We start from the raw sequence: 26,729 nt of genomic DNA, 5'->3' as shown, positions 1-26,729 counted from the left end.
AGGCTGTTAACTGTTGCCTTCTGGGTCTTATGACATCACTCCATTTGTCTCCATCCCTGCCACTCCCTCTTCTCTGTGCTCTCCGTACGTTCCACTTTCCTGACTGGTTATCTGATGTGAGGGTGTTGTATTTTTGTGGCGTTCACTGCCCCTGTCTGTTCTCCACACCTCTCTCCCCCCCCCCCATGGGGGGGGGGGTGGCGGGTTTGTGTCCTCCGTATCTCATCCCCCTCCTCAGGACTGTCCCTGGGTATGTGTATTGTTGGCTGTGACCAGAGACCCGGGCTGGGGGCGGGGTCTCGGGGCTCAGAGGGCCCTGAGTGCAGGACCACAGTCGGAGTCTGGCTCCAGAAACCTGGGACTTGAGGTGTTTTGAAGGGCCTAATGGCATTTTGATGTACATGGGAGCGAGAGGGGAGGGATGGAATGCAGGAAGGGAGGCGGGGAGGGGAGGTGTATGGAGAGGTCAACAGAGGAGCTGCAGCGGGGGACTAGCATTGCAGACAGACAGACAGACAGACAGACAGACAGACAGACAGACAGACAGACAGACAGACAGACAGACAGACAGACAGACAGACAGACAGACAGACAGACAGACAGACAGACAGATAGACAGACACAGACAGACAGACAGACAGACAGAGAGACAGACATACATACATACATACATACATACATACAGACATATAAACAGATAGACAGACAGACAGACAGACAGACAGAGACAGACAGAGAAGGTGTTTTCTCATGTCACAGCTGATTATATCCGCTCAGGACAGGGGGAAAGAGGGACGGAGAGGTGGGGACGGGAAAGAGGGAAGTGAGCGAGGAAAGATGAATACTTGCGTGCTTCTAGCGATATCGACAATGTCCCTTCCTGTCCTGAAGCGATGGTGCTATTGATTGTTCATTTTTTCTTTTTGGTTCATTTTGCTACGCTTTTGGCTGGCTTTTGACGAGTGTGACAGGAGGACAGAAGATGGACGGGTGTCTGTGACTTTGGCTGCCATTAGATTTTCAGGCTTGGTTTTATCTTTGTCATTCTTATTTGGGTTGGAAATATGCTAGCTTACACATCATCACATGCTAGTTTGTTGAATTTTAACTTCACATAGTGAAGCGTTCTAAAGTCCATCGCCAGATGGATAAACCATTTTTATTTACCGTTTTATTTGTTCACCATTTTAACTAGGAAAATGTACTTACCCTGGTCACCAACAGAATCGTATCCATTGCCTCAGCTGTGTACAACCCTGTTGTCTTGGCCAGAAAAGCAATTAACTTTAAAAAGCATCCACATAACAGAAACTAACCAAGAATAAACTCTGAGTAGTTTGTGTCGACCACTTGAGTTTCCAGAGGTCTCTCCACGGTTCCGGAGGAACGATTTCGTCTTCTATTCCAGAGATTACACGGGTTGCTGCTCCAGGTGACCCATATGGCCAAATGGTCAGCACAGCCAAGTGTCCAATAGAGTTTGAGTTTTCCCTGGGGTTTTTACCTTTACTACCAAAAAAATACCTTTTCCTACTTCATCCCATACATTATTTCTGTCACTACCCACTGAGGATCTTGCTTTGCCACCAGCTGACCCTGTTAGTATACATATTCAAGCGGGTTGGAGAGCGTTGTATAAAGGTGATTAAGTGGCGTCAGAGTATCTGAGTAGAAGCTAACTGCATGATGGCAGCCTGTGAAATGAAGGCTCAAATAGGGTTTGATACAGTAGTGCTCTTCTCAGATTTAGTCAACATCGCTCAATGTGAACATCTTGTACTTAACAGGTGGCACCATAAGCATCAGGCACCTTTCCAACACTTGGAATTAGAATGAGATCATGTCAATATCTCCTCCTTGGTGTTTGTTCAGTCCCAGACTCTGCAGGTGACCAGTATCAGTGGAACGTAATATTTGCCCTATTCAGGGAGGGGGAATGAATGGGATGAAACGCAATGGTTTACATGCTGGCTCGGCAAACAAGAAGATCACTGTTTATCTCCAGCAACACATGCAATCAGCAGAAACGCCAGGGCAAGTCTGTCATTTCCTGCCCCCCACTGAGGTGTTGAGAGGAGACACAGGGGTGGAAAATCACCTGTTTAGATGTTGAACACCACTATCCCTTCGTATTCCCCTGCCCTCCCCTCCTCCTCCATCCACTATCTCTAGTATCTTGAAGCACCTAACCTTCTTACCACGAGCCTTTTTCCATGTACATTTAGAGGAACAGACAAAGCCTCTTTGGGGAAACGAGTCAAACACAGTGATTTGATCAGAGGTTGACTTGTGTTTTCAGTGTTTTAGCTGATCGACACAAATTTTAGCCATGTGTGGTCTAATGGAAGACCAAGGAACTGCTAGTCTATACAGTACAGTAGGTACATGTCTTATATCATATTGTTTAGTGTTTTGTGCAACCAAACTGTCTTTTTTTTACCAGTACTGGACAACAGTGTCCACTCCCACCCACACAAAACCTCTCTCCTCAACAAAGCGAGTTTGGCTCCAGTCAGAAAACCAGCCAGGATTATCTGTTAATGCAATCCCTGTCTGGTATCGTATCACTCTCTGCCCTCCCCAGCTCCCCCATCATCTCACAGATGTGTTCATGTGAAGATGCGGCCCACAGATAAGCTCCCCTCACATCCACTGCTCTTCCTCCAGTGATGAGGCACGATGGGCAGGCCTGACTCTTTGGCCCCTCACCCTGACAGGACCTGTTTTCTGGTTCTCTCTCTAGTTCTCAGGAGATGTGATGGCTCAGATCAGTGAATAAGAGGGCGAGATCAAAGACATGTCTGCTTTGGGGTTACTCCTTAAGAAGATGAAAACGATCTACTAATATGTCAAACATTTCTCTAGTTTATTAATTGTATTATCAAATAAAACTAATCTTACAGCTGTGTTATAAAACACATTATGCACCATTTCAAATCTCATTATCATGCTACAGAGTGATTTTAGCATTTCCGCATTTATATCACTTTGGTCTGTCTAAATATCAATTGTATTTGTCAGACGTTTTGGAGAAGGTCTAGCGTAGGGACATTTTTAACTCTGCCAAAATGTAACTTTTTAAATTGGCTGAGTTTCTTATTCTTCATCAGATATGAAAATAGACTTCTGTTGTTACTTCTGTTCACATCAATCAAAAAGTGAATGAGACATGTTGAGAAGGTTTGAAGACAGTGGGTATCATTGCAAACGGATATCCAGAATGACAAGATACCTCAGGGGCACACATTTCACATGAGACTGACATATTTACAAAATCATTACCATATGCTTCATCCTTTTTTTGTTCATTCTGCCTTACACTCAAAACGTTCCAGTTTCAATGTAAAGCAGGCCTTCTTTGGCCATACAAATATGAATAAATCTAACCCTGTGTGGAAGTTTACAACCTTCCAGGGATTTACGGAGATAGTGGGTAAATTCCTTATCATCTGGAGATTATTGCAAATCGTCAAGGACAACGAAACACCGATGTCAGATCATGAAATCGCCTTTACCTTGATGAAAGACAATAAACTTTAAAGTCAAAATGCAGACATATGTCTTTGTCATGTTTGAAGCGAACTTACTCAGAAGGACGGACACAAGGCCCATAAAATAAAAGAGAATCTTGCGATTGTCTTGAAAAAACTCCATGACTTTCAGACTAGGGGACGCAATATCAATCATGGCCAATTTGAGGCCACCAACATGAAATATGATTTCATAAGACAAATGCAGTGTCATTCTTAATGTGCTTAACCTTTACTGTCAATGAAAAAGTATTGATCGCTCTGTGGCATTTTTTCATCATTTGATTTCAGAAAGCGTAATAATATATGGTGCCTGGGTAAGAGATGAATGGCAACTGAATGATGTCAATTGAACAAAGAAGAAATCCCCATAGAGCTGTGGTGTGGAGAAATAAAATAGTGCAGTTTCTGTATTTCATGGAGCGATTTCTGAACGAGTGGTTACATCAGAAACAAGCCTTCCCTTTATTTGTTTATTGGGCCAATGTTGTTTGTTTTACATGTATTACCTTGTGATGTGTTTATAAGTTTATAATTCATTGTTTACATGGTGTAGCCACTGCTTCAGTGTCATTGGTGCTGTTTGAATATGGAGTCAGGCATGATTGCCAACCAGGAGCATCTAGATTGTTCAAAGTAGTGTTCCGAATTTTTTTCCAATCCCATGAGTAATTTGACGGTCTGATCTGCCTGCCTGCTCTTTGATCTAGTACTTACTCAACCTAATAAGGCTGTGCTCTGCTGCTCTACAACCAAATCAGCAGTGCATTTTCACTCCCTAATAAGTGGTTAGCTTGATTTATACCAGTAATCTAAGCGATGTGACCAGGCACTGCCGCACCGCTCCTTCCCTCACACACACACACACACAAGCAAATGCGTGCACACTCACACAGATAAAAACACTTCCACAACTGCTGGGGCCAGTCCAGATGAGTCCATTACTGCAGAGGTAAAGATAGTCTGTTTTTTCCCTCTGTGCTCCTGTGCTTCTGAAGGACCAACAGTGGTAGTGCATTATGATGCTGGAGAGTTTGGAAATGGGGGTGTGGGGGTGGCGGGGAGTATGGGGGTGCAGGGGTGTGGAAGTGGCACGGAGCGGTTTGGGGGTGCAGGGGTGTGGTGGTGGCAGGGAGGGAGGGAGGGAGGGAGGGAGGGAGGGAGGGAGGGAGGGAGGGAGGGAGGGAGGGAGGGAGGGAGGGAGGGAGGGAGGGAGGGAGGGAGGGAGGGAGGGAGGGAGGGAGGGAGGGAGGGAGGGAGGGAGGGAGGGAGGGACATGTGGAGAGGATAGAGGCTACAGTGATGCATGGCCACCTTGGTTCCTTCCATTGTTAGAGCTGGATGGTCTAGGCCTGTGCCCTGGGGGAGGCCTGAGGGCCACAGGAAACACTTACAGTGCTAAAATGCCCACTTATTCACCACTGGCCTACACCCCTACCCCTCTACACCCCCGCCCCTAGCCCAGGGTCCCCCTTTGGGCCCCGGAGCACAGACCTCTGGGAAACAGATGATGGACTACGTATCATCCATCTCAACCCACCATGCTCTCCTATAGTACGAGCTGGTACACTCTATGAGGTTCATTAGTCCACAGCTGGTGTGTTTTTGTTCATGTATAATCATACACAAAGGGTAGCATGTGATGCTATGCTAACTGGTTAGCTATGTTTTCCCCAGCTGAATCCTCTGGCCAGTCAGGCAGCGGTGGCGGCAGCGGCCATGAGCTCCATTGCCGGCTCCCAGGTGTTCGGCAGCCCCCTCTCCAACCTGCAAGGTGTCACGGGACAGTTGGTCACCAACGCGCAAGGGCAGGTGAGTGCTCCGCACCCAGCCATAACCACAACACAAATCACCTGTATCATCTGTCGCCGGGCACCCTCCACACAAAACACATTCCAACAAAACCTACATCCAATCAGATTTACACAATACTAAACATGTTTAAGTGGGAGATTTTGAGTGTTGTTCCTGATGTTTGAGAAACTTCTTAGTATGTTGTGGACCACTAGATTCTGGCTTATGTTAAGCTTTTTGGGAACAAACACAGCCTCTTCTTCTTATCCACTCGCGGCCATCACAGTAAAATGCTGACCTTGTCATATTTACAGGGTGGCTACAGGATTGTTCCATCAGTAGCCAGAGCCTTGAACGATGGTGCTTGTCAGAGCGCAGCACTATCTAATGAATCATCTTATCGCAGGTGCACACAGCACATATTAAAGGAAGATTGTATGGACAATGTGCCCTTTCACGCCAGACGGTGTTATTTACCATAACCCCTGTTCCATCCCTCTCTTAAGTAGTTTCTCCTGCACTCTCTTTGCTATCCTGTTTATCACAACAAATACTGGCTGAAGAACACTTCATTTACCTGTTTGTGTCTGAGATAAGACTGTAATGCATTGGTATTGATGTTAAGAGTTCTTGTCAACATGTTTATGGTACTTCAGCTGAGAGGGCTAAAAAGTATATGTTGTTTTGTCATTTGCTGCCAACATATCTCCACTGTAGGTACAGTAAATCGCCCATGCAGTACAGTCTATTACATATCACATACACCTGAAAGAGTGTGTGGGTTCATGTCTGAGCATGGTGTAAGTGTGTGTATCTCTTGATGCTAAATGTGGCTAATAAGACAGTATGGGTTTCCCTGGCTCTTGAAGGGGCCTGGAGCGTCGTCGAGGACAGATCGCCATGGATATGGATTTGATGGGATGCTCTGTGCTTTTGTAGTGTCTTGGCGACTGACAGTCCCTGACATAATCAGGTCACAGAGATGGTCAAAGCCCTGGGCTACAGCCTTTGCTGCTCTCCTCATTATGCCAGAGCATTATTCAGTCAGAGGCTTCTGAAACATGTTCCACCCTATTGGAGTAACACACACACACACACACACACAGACAGACACTAACTCGGTGTATAGTGTTAGGATTATAGAGGCTAATGTCTGCTTGAAACCTGGTTGAGGGATCAACAAACACCTCATGAGAGGCTGACAACCATAACAGAAGAATTTGTGTCAGCATGGAAAATGACAAAGGAACAGGTTTTTATCAGGCTTAATTATTTATTTAACTTGAGCCATGGCAGATTGACTAGAATAGCTTCTTTAAAAGCTTTTTTGAAAGTAATAATTAGCTTAGAAATAGTCATTTTGTTAATATCCAGAAAACTGGATGGGCTGCTAACCCTGTATGAGACCAAACCTTCAGTTACAGTTGTTGTATGTCCATTTGTTTGATATGACCACCCTCTGAACTGTCAATTGAAAGAGAAAAGCCAGCTCACTCACACTGTGGAAATGATATGAAGAGTGTTGAGATGCTTGAACAGTCACTCAGTCTGTGTGAAGAAACACCAGCCTAGTTAACCCTCCTCCTCCACCTCCATCCACTCCACCCCACCTCAGTGCTGTAGAACATCCCAGGTGCTGGAGGAAACACATGCTCAGTTAGGCAGCCCCAGAAGAACACTGGGGCTCCATTGAACTTACAAATTCACTCCTACGTGTTGATAGAGGTTCTGAGCTCTCAGAGGAGAGTAAGCATCTGCTGTGTGTACACAAGCAGGGTCCTGTCAGCTCTACAGAGCAAATGCAGTGTCATATTAATGTTCCGTCCTCACTGACTGGTGATGAACACCGCTAAACACTGCCTCAAATAATCATCCAACATAAAGTGCTCTTTTGTTAATGACAAAGTATTGCCTGTGTGGCTGATCAGTATAAAGTATTGTGCCTTTCCCTTGAATACACTCATTTTAGAGCCAGACAAAGACTCATAATAATGAACAATGGATGAAGACAAGTGCATAATATCTCAAGGCTGCCGCATTTTATTTCAGAGGCAACTTAATATCATTGTAAGAGTAAACTAGAAAGCATTGTCCTGGGTGGGCTTCTATTCTCTGCACGAACAGGTGAAAATGGGCAGAGATATTGGCTGGTGACCATAGCTAACGTCGCAGATTGCCCTGGCTGGAGACATGAGATGACATCCCAGTGAAAACAATAGCGGCATAATCTTAATGAGTTCTGCTCAGGGGAAAGGCGGAAGGAGAGAAAGAGAGACAGGGAGGAGAAGAGAAGAGAAGGAAATAAAAGGAAAAGAGCAGGTGCCCGACCCTTCGCAGTGTTAAGAGTTGGAACAGAAGGAAGAGGGGAAAAAAGAAAGCCTGCAGAGAACAAGGAGAAGTTCTTCTGAGCCTTCAGCCTGTACAGTTCACAAGCCCATGAGGATGTAGTCTCATGACTTGGGAAATCAGGAAATGACTCATTCCCACGTTACGCCTCAGTGTCGGACTTATTATTGATACAAATAGGTGAAATCAACGTTCAACTGGTCCACTGGTCCCACAGCCTCACTTGGAGAAAGGCCAGGCAAGCTCCTATGGAACTGCCGTGGCCAAGTTAACGCTCATAGCCAAGTTAGCGCTCGCAGTAATCCAGTACATCCTGGGATGCAAGCAGAGCTGTCAGCTACCCTCTCTTTTATTATGCTTATAGAACAACCACTTAGTCCAATGAGGATGAATAATTGAGTGGAACAAGTCGTCTGCCACGACAGCATGCAAAGCCAGGAGAGCGTCAGGAGACTTGAAAGGCGGCAGCGCCATAAAATATGTTAAGTGGCAGGAAAGCGATACAGGGTATGCATGGAGGGCGACGTTGAAAGAGAGAGAAATTATCTCTCCTTCCCTTAATGTGAAGCAACGTAAGCAAATGAGCCGTGGCGAGGATGAATTACAGATTGCCGGCCCACCTTCCTCGCTCTGATCCTTTCTTATCATGTCATAGTCGGGAGAAGGGAGACAGATAGGAGCACGGAGGGGCGCGGGGAGAGAGGAGTGGGGAGGGGAGGGAGAGGGTGGGTTGGAGGATGGGGGGGTGAGGGGAGAGAGGAGAGGAGTGGGCAGGGGAGGGGAGGGAGAGGGTGGGTTGGAGGATGGGGGGTGAAGGGAGAGAGGAGAAGAGTGGGGAGGGAGAGGGTGGGTTGGAGGATGGGGGGGAGGGGAGGGGAGGGGCATTCTACTCACCAGGCTCTATGACAAGACAGCCTACAATGCATGCTACAGTCAACCCAACTTAACACTCGGGGGAACAGATCAGAGAAGTTTAGGGTCTTAAAGCATTATCGATTTTACAAGCGCTTTTAGAGTATGACTAACGATGTTCTTTAAATGGTTATTATATATAAGTATTATTTATCGTTTTGTATGGTTTTGCCCATTTTGCTGGAAAACAAGACAGACATATGTTCTAGTCGCCCTTACACTCATTGTCCAAACGTTCTAGAGTTCCAATATTCCAAATGGCGAGACATTCCCAGGAATGACAGCTCCCCCATCGTCCTGCTCTCTATATCATAACGAGAGCGGGGTAGTACAGATCTGTGTGTGTGCGTGTGTGCGTGTGTGCGTGTGTACGCTCTGTGCGTAAGAGAGAGAGAAAGAGAGAGTGTGTGTGTCTGTAGTCTTTTGAAAAGCTGTCCACGACCAGTCCCTAGATGACATTAACCTTCATCATTGTGAAGAGGCGCTAACCTAACCCCCCCCCTCCCCCCTCCCCCTTCCCCCCTCCCCCCCGAAGCGGTCCTCTCGGCCACACTCTGGCAGCCCTGAGAGCTAAAGCACCATGGTGACACTCTGCCACCCCCTTTGATCTGCCCTTCCTGATTACAGCAGAGGAGGAGGAGAACGGTGGAGGAGGGGGGGTGAAGTACCCCTGGGACCCCTACAGCTGAACTAGAATTGTGTGTGCATGCATGTATGTGTGTGTGTGTGTGTGTGTGTTGGGGGGGGGGGTCATGGGGGGTTCTCTCTCTTAGTGGCTACATTATCAACCCCCTCAGAATTGAGAGAGACAAAGACACATACACACACACATCCTTCTCTTGGGCTGTGATGGATAACACAGTCAGTGGTGTGCACCAGCACACACACAGGTACTCAGAGCTGTGACCTTTGCAGTGCGCTCCCAGCTGTGTCCTCTGCCCTCTCTGGCTCCAGCCAGTAAAACCACCCCAGTGACACATGATCATGTCACACTCCACACAAACACATTCACATACACGTTTTCTCTCACACACACACAAACTCATACTCACCTACCCCGCTATAACTCAAAAAGTCAAGTTCTGATACCATGCTATGCTACTTCTACAGTTTGTTGTCGCTTGTATTTCCTATTCTGTATGTCTTTACAGGAACAAAGATCAAAACAACACTCTTACTTCTCACTCCTTATGGATCCCCAAGTGATTTTCTCTCCCTTCACTCTCGACCCCCTTTCTAGATAATTGGAACAATTCCACTGATGCCCAACTCTGCAGGGTCCTCCAGCCAATCAGGGACTGGAAACCCAGCGCTGCAGGTCCAGCCAATCACACCTCAGCTTCTGACTAACGCCCAGGGCCAGATCATCGCCACAGTGATCGGCAATCAGATCCTGCCTGTCATCAACACCCAGGGAATCACACTGTCACCAATCAAGCCAGGACAACAGGTAACCACACATGTAGTGGACGTGCACTCAAACATATAAACACACACACACACGTACCGGACATACACTCAAACACGTATAAACACACACACACTCACACATACAGTACACACATACAGGCAAACACACACACATACCTGCAAACACATGCACAAATACATTCACGTAGAGCAAACACATATACTGGAAACACATACAAAGAAACACACAAAAAACTAATGCATACACTTACACACTCACAAGTGAACTATACTGTTTCCAGTCTTTAGAATTGTTACAAGTCAAAGAATTGAGGCATAATGTAATCTCACAATGGTTTCCTTTCACAAATGTAATGTAAAACTGTAGAGCAACACGACCGGTGTTACGAGAAACAACAGCTGCTCAGTACTCCTTCAAGTTTTTGACTCTATTCAGGCAGGGTAGGAGTCATGCGAAGAAGAAATAGTGATAGTGCACAGTACAAAATCTGTCAGAGCTTTGATAAAATACTATTTTTTTAGTAGCTAATAGGCAGCAGAGTGTGTGTGTGTGTGTCTGTGTGTGTGTGTGTGTGTGTGTGTGTGTGTGTGTGTGTGTGTGTGTGCGTGCTTGCGTGTGTGTGTGTGTGTGTGTGTGCGTGTGTGTGTTTGTGTGTGGGGGGCACCTGTCAGGAAACCCTCCAGACTTCTTCTCTGGCAGTCTGCAGAGCCCCTGCAGAGCCAAACGAAAAACAATGCCTTTCATCACCCCACTTACAGCTCAAGCACTCCCTCCTCTATTTTCACTCCTCTATTTCTCCTTCTCTCTCTCTGTCCCTTTCTTTTTCAATTACTCACACACGTGTCCTTTTTGACCTGGCCATGTTATGATTACAACATATTTTTATCAAATATGTGCATGGAGCATTATGTCTTTTATAAGACTGGTGCAGAATAAACCACTCTGGAATGCAAAACAACACAACACATTGAAATAAAATACAGGATACCTTGGGCTCATTTCAATGTATCATGCACTCACTAGAACCCAAAGTTTTTAGTGAATGAGCTAAAACCCTACCTTTTGGAGATGTGTCCTTAATATGACTTTCAAATATTCGCTACAGAGTCAGAGACACACTGAATACAAACAAAATAGAGTCTGACCCTTTTGAATTATTTTAATTAAATGTCCAGATCCGTCAGCACAATCTTCACTGACTGAAATTATAGTGTCTGGAATAGTGGAGAGTCAGACATAATAAATAGATATGACGGATTAACTCTTTGGAAAATTGATTTAAATGACTCTGAATGGGTGGACACACCAGATTATACTCTTGAATGAATGCATTTGTAGTAATGTTTATGTTTTTTTGTCTGCACTTCAAAGCACACTCATAGACATTGTTCCATCGGTATAATTTACGGTTGTCAGAACCTGCAGTCTGGAATATTTCCAGTGAAGCCAGATAATTCTCACAGCCTGTCAGCAGCCTTGACAGTATGTGCATCGTTGTTGACATCCCGCACCATGCAGACAAACACATGCCGGGGAGAAAATAATTAATAGCAAAAAGAAAGCTGGAAAGAAAACCCAATTTTATAGAAGAGACGGCCTTCACTTAAAAAAGAAGACACATCATCTTGATCTTGTAAAAGCAATTCAATTGTGCATAAAACATGAAAATACATTGTTTTCACAGTCAAAGTGCATTGCTGCAAATCATAAATTATGTTTGAAATCTGGGAATTGCTGTGTCCAAAATCTTCTTTTCTTCCAGACTTCCTTTCTTTAGTATTTCCTCAGCAAGTTTGACAACTAGTGGAAACATCTTAGAATTGTCATGGCTGTTCACAGAAACTTCAGTTTAGAGAAAAACGATTATGTTTGTCACAGAAAAGTTGAGATTGTTAAAAACGGTGTATCCGTGACTCCATTCAAGTCCTTTTCTTCCTGTCTGCTGGCTACTGTGTCGAATCAGACTCTGATTACTCTGCTTAGAACCAAGTAATACTGATCTTTCTGTCAGAGGAGCCACTAAATCACTTTATATGGATGTTAGGATATTTAATGTAATTATACTGAGTGGATTGTGTCCAATCTAATTTCTACAGTCAAATAGCAATGATAGTCTTCATTATCATGTTAATGGAGTTACTGTTCATGAGTATTGTTAGAGAGTTAATGCGTTGTCATCTAAATATGTTTGTGTTTGTGTGTGGTGTGTATGTGTGTCTGCGTGGTGTGTGTGTGTGTGTGTGTGTGTGTGTGTGTGTGTGGTGTGTGTGTGTGTGTCCAGCTGCCCCAGGGCCAGCAGAATCAGACAGCAACGTCTCAGCCTGGCCTTCTCCACATGCCCCACAGTCAGAGCCCACTCCGGCAGGCCTCTTCCTCCTCCTCCTCCTCCTCTTCCTCCTCAGCTCTCAGTGTGGGCCAGCTGGTCAGCAGTAAGTAACCTGCCCTGAAACAAGCCACAACATGCATGGATCTAATAGATTGAAAGCATCCAGTTGAGTGTGATCTACCGGGCAGGCATACTCTACATAGTATTTTACATATTGACAGCATTTTGCAACTAGTACTGTCTTTTAGTTATTAGTGCAAATTTTTCAGATAAACATGTTATTAAAGAGTATTTTTAATGTCTCCTGCCTTTTCTAAGGGTTTATTTTAGTCCTGCCATGTCAATTATTTTGTTTATTAGACGATAAAAGACGTTGTGTGACTAATGAACGCAAGGTACTTTCTCCAAATGCTTGTCCCTTTGGCAGACCCTTTATAAATCACCAGGCCCAAGCTTGTCAACATGCAGGCAGTGCCTTAAAAACTCTGCTTTTATTCAGATAAATTTCATTTGTCAAAAGCAATTCCCTTAAACTCCAGATAAACTCATTTCAAAGGCATCTGCGACTGACTTTTGAATTTAATAAAAGAGAACTTGCCATTTATCAACTTGTTGTGGACACGAACAATGGACCATTACTTATGGGTCAAATCCTACATACTGTAATCCCTTTTGCCCTCTCTGTCCCTCCCATCAATTTACTGCTTTGGTCCAACATATTGTATTTACTGTGTTCCCGGTTCGTGCCTTCAAAGTATGATTTGGAAGAGCATAAAATCATTCTTCTGTTTTATTTCATGGTTTGAGGAATATTTTATTCTGAATGGCCGGTGATTATGAAATGTCACCTGTAAACCATGTTCCATAACACAAAGTGTTTTCAGGTCATTTATGTTTTTCACAAGTTTTTTGTTCACTCACAGAAATATGGAATTTACCTGCATGACAAATGCAACAACATTTTGAGAACAACAGTTCCCTGGACAAACCAGGTCAGATACAATATGAGATGTCACTGCTCAGAATGGGTAGCAGCTTTTTGCTTTTCAAAGTAGCTGTAGTAGTCACTCAAACTCCTAAAAAACAGTCCAAGAGAAAAAGAAATACGCCAGGCAGTCGTTTACTGAAAGGCAGGCCGGCAAAATATGTAGAAAAGAGACTGAGGAGGCCCTCTCTCCATCAGTGGAGGAATATGAGCTGCTTATCAAGGTGTAGATGATGGGTCCTGAAGCTGAGAGTGCTCATTCCTCCCCGTCTGTTCAGTCAGTCTCTGGTCGCACATCTCTCCAGCGTTCACACGTCTGAAGCCAGCCGTATGCGCCACGCGTCACTTATGAGGCACGGCAAGATGCCAGCCCAATAGATTTTTCCTTAAATACGCTTGGAGGATTCCTTTAATAATTCATTGATAATGACCAAGATGAATTATTCAATGGCACAAACTTTGCTTTAGTAAGCAGGATGCCAGGGCACCTGACATTGATGTACAATGTGAAATCACTTTTTATTAGCTATGAAATTCTTCAAAAATGCTCAGCGAAAGTTGTTTTTTTATTTATTTTTTTTCCCTTAAAGCCTTCAACTGTGGTCTGCAAAACAAAATTTTATAAAACAACAATAGTTGCCTGTATTGTATTTTTCATTTTGGGAATACTTGAGTACAGCATTCATTTGTGGGGATGCAAGCATTGGAATCACCCAAAGTGGAACACATGAATGCCTGTAATTATTTACACATTCCTGTCTTCTTTGTGGATGGGCTGTTTTTTTTTCAAAATGTTTACTGTCAGAAAGCAACAGGAGGAATCCCAAGAATGGTAGCATCTGCTGCATATTAACTATTGAATAGACACATTTCACACTGATACTGTGTTTGGCTTTCATGTCCGAGATTAAAGTAAAAGGTTTTCAATTTAAGGGCAAATATTAGGCTATGGTTTGTATTTCACTGATTCGATTCAGCTACAGATGGGTCTATTATCAGAACCTTGTTTACAGATGGTGTCTGACAATGCTAGAATGATTTTCATCAAAAACCAAGGACAAAATTCTCGATACTGCATCTCTGCAACCATCACATGACAGGGACATGTATTGTGTAGCCCATTCATTCAGAGCAGAGCCTCAACTGCTCTTGATTAACTTGTTGTAAATGGAGGGGCAGCATAGTGATCAGCAAGCCTGACTGGATTTACAGTCAAAGGAGCTGAGTGATGAAGCCCTTGTTGTGTTGTGTCTCAGACCCCCAGACGGCCCCCAGCGAGGTTGATGGGGTCAACCTGGAGGAGATCCGAGAATTCGCCAAAGCTTTCAAGATCCGACGCCTCTCCCTGGGCCTGACCCAAACCCAGGTGGGGCAGGCACTGAGTGCTGCTGAGGGCCCCGCCTACAGCCAGTCTGCCATCTGCAGGTAAGGTATACTTCAGGTGCCCCATCGGAAATAGGGATATTTTGGAAGGTATCTTTTTTGGGGCAAATTTCATAGATCTTATTATTTTAAATCGGCAATATTCCAATTCCTCATTTCAAGTGAGCTGAATTTCTCAAATGTAAAATGAAACCAGGTACAGTGGTAAGCATGATTAGGATATATGGTATGTTGGGTGATTTAATTACCGAACAAATTATGCTGACCATGTCCTTCCAATATTTAAACAATTTAATCAGATCGCACAAAAACTTCCTACAGTTCCTCCATGTAATAAGGCTCTACGTTGCTGTGCATTAGATGAAAGCTCTCTCACTGCTGTCTGACTACACACAGTACAAGAGTGGCGGTATGGTTGTCTAACATCCATATTTAATTTCATATTTAAACACGCCTCATTAAGATATTAAAATGACTGCATAATTGAAAGAAGAGTAGACAAATTAAGCTCTCATATCTCTGCTTTGTCCTTTTCCTCCTCTGACCTCCTCCCTCCCCTAAACATGACAGCCCTCTGTTACTTATGCAAAAAACATTATGCAGTATTACAAGAAGCACTTAGAGCATTTAATAATTACTAAGGGCCATTGCCATTCACTCTGACTTAGTCTTAAAGTATCTCAACAAGGATTCTCCTTTGACAAAACTGTCATGTTCTTCAGTGCCTGAAGGGCATGCGTTTTGGTCCTAAATGGGCGCATTATATATTAATCTCTAGGTAATCAGACACTCATGGTTAACAAATGTAAAGCTGTATGTTCATCTTTAATATCAATCTATCCAGCCTGACAAATGATATAAAGTATAAATGCTGTTTAACTGCTACTATAGAGATCTGTGCAAGGTAAAATATTTAGTACTTTTAGTATGTAGTACTTCATATAAATGTGTTTGTTCAATATGTTTCACAGTCTAATTTAATCTGACATGAAAGCATTTTAAATATATTATTACCCAAACTAATTAGGTGTATGATTGAATAATGATCTTTCTGGAAAGTATCATTCCCATGCCTTATCCCAGCCTACTGAATGGCAAGGTACATTGCCACCATAGTTTCCTACTCCACTGTCATCAGTACTCAACTTTGTGGCCTGTTTCATTTTACTATGAATTTTAATGCATCTCTCAAATGCATAGGCTTTGCTGATGACCCGTTGCTGTTTATGTGACACACTGCTGCCGAGGACTAGTAAAAGTTTCATCACATCAACATCAAAGGGCAGATAAAAACTGAAATTGTGCAGGGGGGGGGGGGTATGAGGCACAGCCCTCTCTCAAGCTAATGTTTAAACTCTTAAATTCACATATCAAATATTTACAACTATGCACAATTCAAATATTTATAACATACATTAAAAGCCATTAGCTTCAAAAAGAAGAAACACTGTGTGTGGGTTTTTATCCATGCTGTTAAGACATTTTTTCTTCCAGTTTGTATGACATTGGACATGACAGCCATCTCTTGATAATTTTAAGTAGAGGCAGACTTCACATGCTTTAGTTTAGTTAACATCAACCAGGACATGAGGATGACTTTGAGAGACAGAAGGATAGGCTTGCTGCACGTAAGTTCTTGGCCTCAAGTCTGAACTCAGCAGAACACACTGTGACAGATGCCTCCATCTTGTCTGATTCTGCTGCTCACTTTGTTTGAAAAAACTTGATTGGTCTATGGGAAAGCATATCATCTGACCAATCCCTGGCTCAGGATTTTGGCTTGGCTTTGTTGAGGGCTTGGAACAGACAGGAAGTACAACCTGAACTCATGTCTTTATCCTCAAAAGAATCATCTTCAAATGGTAGCATAATTTTAGAAATGATGGAGGATCACATGATTTCATACAGTGGTACTGGAGCCAATTAGTATGCTTTTGTAATGCTTTCTGTGTATCCACAGACATTTTTAATTATTGAATACTACAAGATTATTATTGTGTCTTTGCACACTCATCTACTCCCTGGATGAAAAATAACTTGTCATGCTTAATCGCATGAATTTAAAACCTCCATTCACACGCAGACACTACCTGCCACATCAATGATTCAGACATAATGACAAGATTAAAAAGCTTTCATTTGCACATCAAATTAAGCAGAAACATTGGCTTAACAGACACCAAATACATATTTAATAATATTGTATGTTGTGTGCCATTCATAATGTCTAAAACGGTTGCATTCATTAAGGATATTTAAGAGCTAACACACAAAATGTTAAGTGGAAATAGTCATAGGTATAGCACCATTCTGCACGTCACATAGATTTGTTTATGCATGACCTAAAAAACTGTGACTACTGGTGGTCGAGACGCATCTTCAATCCTCTGGTTCCCCTGTGGATTTAAACCAAGAGGAGCCAGTCAAGCAACTCTCTGCTCATATTAGTAGCTTTGGTTCCTGTTGATCCATAAAATGTCCTTTCTCTACCCACTCCTCATATTTACTCATGTACGTCCTGCTCTATGGAATCTTCCTCCTTTCCGCTTTCTAAAAGAAGTCGGTTATAAATAATACTCCCTGCCGACATGCTGAAACGCACCAACAAGGTTTAGGAACAGAGAGGAGGAACTATACCAACTCACGCATTACTAACCTGCTGTTCTATATGTTAGCTCTCCTCACCAAAAAGTCTCCATGGCTTTTGGGTTACTGAGAAACAAAGTGAGAAATAGAGAGAGAGAGGAATACATGGGTTAACAGTTGAGACATGAGGGTACAAGGGAGATAAATAAAGAGATAAGGGGAAAAGAGTAGGGTGTAATTAACGAATAATTAAAGAAAGAAAGAAAGAAAGAAAGAAAGAACGAAAGAACGAAAGAAAGAAAGAAAGAAAGAAAGAAAGAAAGAAAGAAAGAAAGAAAGAAAGAAAGAAAAGAGAGAAAGAAAGAAAGAAAGAAAGAAAGAAAAGAAAAGGATAACTAAAAGATAGAAAATGAGACAGAAGGAGAGGGATGGAGCCAGAATAAAAAGAGAGAAAAAGACAGTTAAGAAGAGAAAGAGCCAGAGACAGAAATAGAAGAACAGTTGACCAAGCCTTACTGAGGGACACCAGGTTAAAACCACACACAGACACTGACCCCATCACAAGACTTGAGGAGAACCTGAGACTTTACCTCCAAGTCCATTATCTTCATCACATCGAACCCAAATGCCCTCTCTGTACTGTGCATCTTTCACAGCTCTGCTACTGACAGAGGCATGGAGCTAACAGCATCACAACTATTCAGCCCTATTCTATAGAGGGTCAAACAGCTTAGGTAGTGACAGTTATTTGAAATGCCATGGTTTGGATGCAGTTGGTTTCTCACACAGCTTTTCTTTTAGTACTCTTAAAAGTGCACTATTCATGAAATTAGAATATATTTACATGCATCCATATACTATATATATAGTATATGGATAAATATATATCCATATTAAATATACAATGAGGGGTTGTAAAGAGTTGGAGCAAAGTTTTAAAAATGTGCATTTTGATTAATAATTCAAACTGCTTTTGTAAATAAATTATAGTTAATATTGAAGTGCATGCACTACTGCCTGTTTGACATTTATTGAATTTAAACCTTTATATTTATCGCTTGAAGTGAGGGGACAGAAAAACGCTGATTCGTCTCAATTTTGATGATTTAATATCGATTATAGTAATTTTTTGTTTAAAATTGTAGTATTGCAGTGTATGATTTAGCACTGTCTGAGTTTTTTGGGGTCTGTTTTGAAAAGTCTCTTTTAGCCAATCACTGGGTCTTCTCGCTCCAACTTTGCCTATCTGGGACAGAGAGTCACCTACCAGTCAATAAGCATTTAGTACCACATGCCAAACCCAATGGTATCACCTCAATTATATTTACTATCACTGTTTCTGGTTATCCCAAGCTGGCATGGGATGTCACCAGACTAACAGAGACTCTGTTCCAGAAGCGACTGGTCGGGGAGACCCTAGTGTTTCACAAAGGCAGGCAAGGTTATCTCTTGATTTGGCAGGGCACCTAAGTAAGATTCTTCTCTCTCAATTCTCCCCAGACACACCATCCTGAGAAGCCACTTTTTCCTACCACAGGAAGCCCAAGAGAACACTATAGGTAGCAGTCTGACAGGCAAACTGAACCCTGGCCTTTTATACCCTGCCAGGTTTGAGAAGTTGGACATCACCCCAAAAAGCGCCCAGAAGATTAAGCCCGTTCTGGAACGCTGGATGGCCGAGGCAGAGGCCCGCCACCGATCCGGCATGCAGAACCTGACCGAGTTTATCGGCAGCGAGCCTTCGAAAAAACGCAAGAGGAGGACCTCTTTCACCCCACAGGCGCTGGAGATCCTCAACAGCCACTTTGAGAAGAACACACACCCCTCTGGACAGGAAATGACGGAAATAGCAGAGAAACTGAACTACGACAGGGAAGTGGTACGCGTCTGGTTTTGCAACAAGAGGCAGGCTTTGAAAAACACAATAAAGCGATTGAAACAGCCCGATCTCGGCCCTGCAGCACCTATGGACCCACTGTCTGATTCTCTAGAGGAGCTCCCAAAATGAATAACCAAAACTTGCGAAAGTGAGAGAGGGAAAGTTCTTAGAGCAAGGCGGAATGAAGTGGAATGATGAAGACTGGAAAAAACGACTTCTCTTCTTTTCTAAAGTCAGATGGATGAACATTAATCAGCGTTTGCTAACAAAAATATGTGTTTGTCAGTGTGATTACCACAATTATGTAAATTACCTTGGCGAAAACCAAAAACCTGAAAAAAATATGTTAATACCACAAAAATAAAAAAATAAAATACAATGTTCTGTTTTTAAAGAGTTTTAGGTTCTGGCCTTCCAGACCAAAATAGTGTCCAAATTTGTTTTGTTTTTTTTGTTAGGAGATTTTAGTAAAGAGATCATACCAAAACAAAAATACTAACTATTTACCAAAGTCATCTGAGTACTAAGAATAATTTTTTAATGTAAATGTGTTCAAAATTTTTACATTTGTACCGGCAAAAAATCTACATGAGAAGTATCTTTGTCTCACATCATTTTACCTCTTGGGTTTATATGTAAATATCTACAATATACAGTCAGCAAACTGAAACCACAATGTCAAAGTTCTCTTTGAAAACCACAACTTTGCTGTTTCAAAAATAGCATATTGTATTTGTCATTTGTATGTCTGATCCATCGCCTGCAGCTATTTTCAGTCACGGTCTAACTTTGTACAACTTTTACAGGTATTTATCAATGATTTTTTTTATTGTCTATGATTTGGAGAAAAGATAGTGACAGTGAAGGGATTTTCAGTAGCTACCTGTACAGATCTCTGTCCATCAACTCTACTAATGTGGAGCTACTGTCATTCTGTTGCCAAAGCCTGATAGCCAAAGAACACATTACTTCAGCTCAAGGACTAGGGAAGATTTTACCTTTGCCAATAACATATTATCGTTTTTTGAAGTGGTTTGCTTCCTTTTCTTTGTCTGTGTGTTTCTAACAAGATTTTTCTGTGGTTGTGCTGAGGGCAGTAGAGTGTCAGATAATATGCTTTCAAAAGTAAAAGTCTTGTCTGTTAAAAACCCTTTTCATAACAAAATATAACGTTGTCTATGCCCTTCTTATTCAAATGTTTGTCCCTGTTGATCGGTTTACCAAATCCACCCTTGCATGTTTCAGACTTGAAGAATGCTGAGGACAAAACGTAAAATGCAGGCCAATATTAAAATCACATTTGAATCAATCACATTTGAATCCTAAAAAACAACATATTTCAGAAATTGTCACATTTTTTATATTCAGCATCATTTTTTCCCCTCAACTGTTTAAGGAGTTTCATCTATGTTATTTTAAAAGATTCAAGGTTATTATACTACTACAGTTTATTGACTTTTATCTGTATTCAAACTACCATCAAATGACATATTTCGCCTATCATAAAATGTCATTAAAATGTTCGATTAAGTAAAGCCCCTTGGAAATAGATACGCGTAGAAAATAAGTGGCACATGTCAGGAATTTGATGCGATGTATTCATGATCATGTTGTATTTTGTTCAATATCTGCCTCCTCATGTCACATCAATTGGCTCCCTGTCTGTCAACCTACTGTGGATTGTTTTAAATCTGATACCAAACTAACACAATCAAAAACTTCACGTAACAGAAGCCTTTATTGTTATGGTAATAGATGTGATTTACTGTCGCTCTTAATTATAAAACATTATGTTACTGTCATGTAAGAAACCAAATATAGTAAGCATTTGTTGAAAAGACTGGTTGGTTTCTACATAGTACTGCTGTTTTGCAACCGTCTGTGATGAGTTAATCATCAACCATTTCAACTTTGTTTCACAGGAACACTAGCTTTTCACAGTCGGCCATTACATAATTTTTCATAGTGCTACCTCTTTGTCAGTTTGGAAACCTGAGCCAAGAATTTTTTTTTTTTTTGTGTTTCCCATTGAAAACTGTAGGATATGTGAAATACATATGTGTATGTGTGTTCCCCTCCCTTAAACAAAGTGTATGAGGAACTTTGATTTGGCTGCAGGTATAGCTTGGGCAATGTAGCTGTAACCAAAACCAAAAGATGGCAACAAACTCATGCCTCCACTAAACTTTAAAACGCTGGACCAAAGCTCTATAGTTATATGCACATTGTACAGAAAAATCGGTCTGAAGACGTTGACAATCTTTAAAATGAAACAAATTGATGTGTATAAGTTAACCAGAGTTTTTACCTCATCATTGTCCTTTTGTACATCGTGAGAAATGCCATACACCACGTTAAAAGAAAAAAGAAAAAATACCATTTTGTTTATTTGGATGTGACTTTAACCTCTTTTGGGGAGGGGGAAGGTGGAGGGGGTCGTGGATTTATCTGTTCTATGATTCTGTGTAACATTCTTTTTTTTTGTGAATCGTTTTTACAGGGTTACACACGTATCACTTTTTAGACATTGTTGTTTGTTAATTTTGTTCTCTCTTAGGCCTTCACAGTTCTCTGTTTCAGAATCCAGGATATTCAAAGGCTTTACAATCTTACCCAAATATGTATAAAAATGATAATCATAAGTAACGACTAATGATACTAACAGTTAAGGATAAACTGGTTTGAATTATTATTCTTATTAAGACCTCGAAACCAAAGCCAATGCGACTGCCAAGGGTGGTTTTAATTTTACAGACAGAAAACTGTATTTAATTCTATTGAGCAATATATGTTTGGTCAGTTTACACAGCACTTTCTGTATTTCTTAAAAGCTTCAAGTCTGTCACGTTAATCCATAGTTATTAATAAACGATTGTTTGACATTGTTGACTTTGTGTTTTACACTACATCAGCACACTTTCTCATGAAATACGGTTCTGAAAATGTATAAACCACAGAAGTTATTGTTGTTTACCAGCAAGTACTAACACTATTCACAAGTTGATTTATTGTGCCCATGAGTCAGTTGTATTAAACATATTTGTATTGTAGTCACAGACAGGCAGAGGAGTAAAAATATACTCAAGACTTCAAGTTGCTATAGGTTCAATGCAAGTGCACCTACCTTTACTACACTCAACATATAATGTTAGCTACTCAGCAAAACTCTGCAGTTTCTATGTTCCCGTCTAAGATCAGTGAACTGCATGTTTTCATGGTGATGTGATTGAGAGAGAATAAAAACAGCCCCATAAAGACTTTCTCCGATTCCTAACCTTTTACTACAAAGTTCACACCTTAAAGCAAACCGACAGCTGACCAAGACCCCAGGTTCAATAGCAATTCATTTAGATTTCCATAAGGTCAATAGAAAGAAATACATGTCAGGGTTATTTCACATTAATGATTCATTTCTTTGCTGTACCAGATAACAATAACGAGACAAGTGTAACAATGGAAGAAAAAGAAAACTGTCTTGGGTGAAAGCCTTTTGAAACTAAACTCCAAAGTTTGAAACAGCTCTGTTGTCCATGATGCCTTTGAAAACTGACTGGCTGGTGCAGAGAAAGTAGTAAATAAATAAATGATAATAATAAAAAAAAGCACTGACTATAAATTATTAACATTAGGCTGAAAACTGATGTTGAAGATGTTTTCATCGTTCTTTCAGTTTTCTTTTTTCACTTCATTTTAAAACACTAGATGTGCTCTTCAGTAATGATGGGTGAGATATACCATAGGACAGCTATTTGATATTCTTTTGTTTTGTATTTTCTCAATTTTCATCATTTTTTTCCATTATTAACTATGTAATGCGCAGATGCAGCTTTTCTATACCCCAATCTGTTCTCCGATATCAGAAATCCCATTTTGTCTATGGGGGGAAAACTATACTTTTTCTTCACCATCAACAAGAGGCATAGCAATGCTTTTGAATGAGAAAGTTACCAAATACTTTATACAAATCAATGGGCAAATCTTTGGGCACAGATGGCCAAACTATTGCATAGAAAGACACATTTTATGTCATTCAGTAAAATAAATATGGAATGGACTGAACCCAGAAGGATGTCTTTCAAGTAAGGCATGATGGAAAATGTAAAACATTTCATACAAAGAAGTTGTAATGTGTCAGTGCTATCTGTCAATTGTGTGTCAGCTTAACAGTCATTCGTCTTCACAAGGTGAAGTGTTTGCACGATGATCTTTACTATAGAGCAAGATTCATAGATTTATTTCAGTCATCTCATTCAGTTCTGAAACATAAAAACACATCTGTCTATAGAAGCATATAGTTCTGTTTCACCCACAAGGACAAATGAGATAGTCGAGGCTGATCCATTACAAACCGTCAACACAAGATCTCTCCCTCCCCCTCAAAAGTCAACTGACTGACTTGTTGGAGTATAATGAATTCCTGTTCAACTTGCAACCAGTTAAAATGGTCTGGAAAGAGAAGAGAATGTTTGAAGAAAATATTATGACAAGTCAGAGGCCCAAATGGATTATGTTTCAATATCATCCAGGACACAGAAAGAGAGAGGCAGAGGAAGAGAGAGGGAGCATGTGCAGGAGCACTGGATGCAGATGGTTTTAAATTGCTGCCTTTGTTTTCCATCAGCCATGAAGCATTCACTTCCCTTATCTTTCAAACAATGCGCAGTGGTGCTGATGTTCTGGGTAAATGAACTGTCTGTGTCCCCCCCCCCTCCCCTCTGCCCAACCCCCCCCCCCCCCCCATCCACCTCTGCGTTTCAACTTCCTCCTCAAGGTTGAGATGCCGGCACCCCCTCTGTGAAGCCAGAGTCACAGAGGCATCTCCCACTTTGCTGTTCTGCACACCCCAACGCCTCTGGGGGTGCAATTACCAATCCTCACATGCAATCGGGGTTGTCCATGCATATGATCCCTTGTTGTTTCTGGTGTTGTTTTGTCCAACCCCCCTCCCTCGTCCCAACCCCCCTCCCTCGTCTCATTATTAGCGATGCCACTGTGTGAGGTTTTTGAAGGTAGAGAAGTTAATAGCCGGTGTCTTTATGGAGATGGTACCTCTGACTCGAACAGCGGATTGTCCACAGCCCATTTCACTTTCTACCACCCTGTGCAGGACTCATACCCCTTTACTCTGAGCTGTCTTACTTTCCAAATGCATCTGCACTGATCTGTTAAAGATCTGCACTGCAGTGGCAGAAAAAAACAATACAATCATAAACAACTCAAACAAAAGGATATCATGTTATTTTGAATTTAGGGCCTGTAAAGCGTGCACTGAAGTCAAATGTTCAACAACAGCACATTCAATTACGTGGTTGATGGTAACATAATTCACAAGCTTCTAATAAAACTAATTGGAACAACAATTTCAATTTAACCAACATACACACATTATTAGTTGATTTTTATCTTTTCTGTAATTTCAGAAATGTTCTCATTCAGACTGTTTATAAGGTAAGATAAAAGTACAGAAGCTAGTTCTAAATGAGGGGAGCTGAGTTTAAAACCTGTTTGAGAACTGCAACACTAGGACAGAGAAAAACGGAGGCTAAGGGTCAAAAGAAAATAACTGTTTTTCTGATGGGTTGAGATGTTTCTGCAAATAGCTGGTCTTCTGATGAGCTGTTTGAATGGACAACATCTACCCCCTCATACCACTCTCTCCCCTCCCTGATCTCTACATAGTATATTCAATGCAACGGAGAGAGAGAGACCTGGTATCAAAAGCCAGTAAGAGGGTAGATAGTGATTGAGAGATGGAGAAAGAGTGGTGTGGTTGGATGCATCTTGCCTGTCTTATTAGTGATGGTCCAATACAGACACTTTGGACCTTCTTTATGGGGCGATGATGAGACCCTCTCCGCACATCTCAGGAAAATGGCTGGGGGGAAATCACAGATGAGAATCACTCAAAGACAGGGAGATGTCAACAGGCCGGTAATGACACCTGATGGCCCCAGAACCCTCTCTCCTTTTCCCTCTCGGCCTCACCTGGCTGAGTTGCACAGTACTTGAAAACATAATTAGAGGCAAAACAGAGAAAAGGAAGCTTTAGTCCTGTGTTGTCTGTAACCAAGGCTCTTTGTTTGATATGTTCTGGTGTCCATTTTTCCTCTCCTCTTTTTCACTTCTTCTCTCAAAGAAGACGGAGAGAGAGAGGGAGAGAGAGAGAGAGAGAGAGAGAGGGAGAGAGAGAGAGAGAGAGAGAGAGAGAAAGAAAGAAAGAGAGAATGGGAAAGGGAAAGGGAAGGGGAAGGGGAAGGGGGAAAGGGGAAAGGGAGAGGGGGGTGGAGATAAAGAAAGAGAAGGAGGAGAGTTCCCTGTGAGATGCCAAGGTGCTCCCAGTCCATTGTGCTTCTGGCTGTCAGGTTAAATTAGGGAGTACAGGCTCTGTGAGTGTAAAAAAATCAATACTTGATGGAAGATTGCTCCCCGGAAAATCTGTTTTGATTCCAGGATTAATTCTTGACCAAAGACTCCAGCAAAATGACATGCCATTAGGCCGAAAATGAACACATTCTGCAGTGGAAATTGGATGGAAATGTGTCAGGTGATTGCCCTGACTGGGTTGTTCTGCTCTCTGAGCGTGGGGACGGAAGGTGTGGTTGCTTCCGTGAATGAGGCCTGCAGTCTGACTCCATTTCCACACAACCCAGTCAAGTCCACTGTGGCCTAAGTGTATTCTCAAGGCCATTGTTGTCCAGCTCCTGCAAATGCATTCCACCCAGCTCAGATGCATTTGTCCACCACCATTCCGACTCTCCTGTGTTTTCCATAAAACCCAGCATAAAAAATAAAGAATCTTAAAATATTTTTCTCTCTCTTCTTTTCTCTGTGGAGAGAGGAAAGAGGGTAAAATACAATATTGATGAATGAGTAATGTGTTTGTCATCACAAATAACATATTTACGTGTTGAAAACTTGGCAAAAAGGCTCTAGACATTGATTTGAAAACAAATGCAGTCAAGCTGGCAAAAGACTTGTGTGGACAAATTGTGTTAGAAGAAACAAGTCTTCTAAACCCATAGACTTTCTCTTGCATTGCAGCAAACTTGTGATACACGTAGACTACCTCATCAGACATACATAAAGAGATAAATAAAATAAAGCTTTTTTATGTTGTTTTTATAAAAAAAAATACAGAAATAAACAGGACCAAAAACAAAATCATACATCCATGGCCATTTCATTTTATTCACATTAATATCCAACTTAAAATAAAAATTAAGTAAAAATAAATTTCTGCCATAAACAATATTAAGCTTTTTGAAGTATGTTCACTCTGCCTGCCTATGGACATGCCCTAAGGCCTGCCCTATGTCTATGCCCTAAGGACATTTTGCATCTATGGAAGGATATGTAGGACACCAACATACCGTAAATAGATGCATTCCACAAAGTAGATCAAAAAGGTAAGTAGTGGTTGCTCTATGTCGCCCATTGTGCCAGTAATTTTGTTATGAGATATTTACATCCCTCTCTCAGTTTCAGGTTGACATCATGAATAAGGATGGTCCATATTCAGACAGGATCCAGAGAGACAGACACTGTTTCGGATGCAG

General features: G+C 41.8%; 1 protein-coding gene across 2 annotated transcripts in view; it reads left to right on the top strand.

The window, feature by feature from the left end:
• The window catches only part of pou6f2 (POU class 6 homeobox 2), a 60,496-nt gene extending 41,194 nt beyond the window's left edge, over window positions 1-19,302 (top strand). Inside the window, exons 5-9 of one of the 2 annotated variants that reach the window (XM_084703621.1) lie at window positions 5,208-5,348; window positions 9,823-10,032; window positions 12,296-12,443; window positions 14,582-14,750; window positions 18,795-19,302. In XM_084703621.1, the coding sequence (XP_084559747.1) occupies window positions 5,208-5,348; window positions 9,823-10,032; window positions 12,296-12,443; window positions 14,582-14,750; window positions 18,795-19,302 (1,176 nt within the window). The remainder of the gene's footprint in view (window positions 1-5,207; window positions 5,349-9,822; window positions 10,033-12,295; window positions 12,444-14,581; window positions 14,751-18,794) is intronic. The other variant, XM_084703620.1, reaches the window with a different exon arrangement.
• Window positions 19,303-26,729: the final 7,427 nt, after the last annotated feature.

The sequence above is a fragment of the Hypomesus nipponensis genome, chromosome 8 (genome assembly GCF_054491055.1).
Source record: "Hypomesus nipponensis isolate SF chromosome 8, ASM5449105v1, whole genome shotgun sequence".
In the NCBI taxonomy this organism is placed as follows: Eukaryota; Metazoa; Chordata; class Actinopteri; order Osmeriformes; family Osmeridae; genus Hypomesus; species Hypomesus nipponensis.
This window is presented reverse-complemented; position numbering and strand designations above follow the sequence as displayed.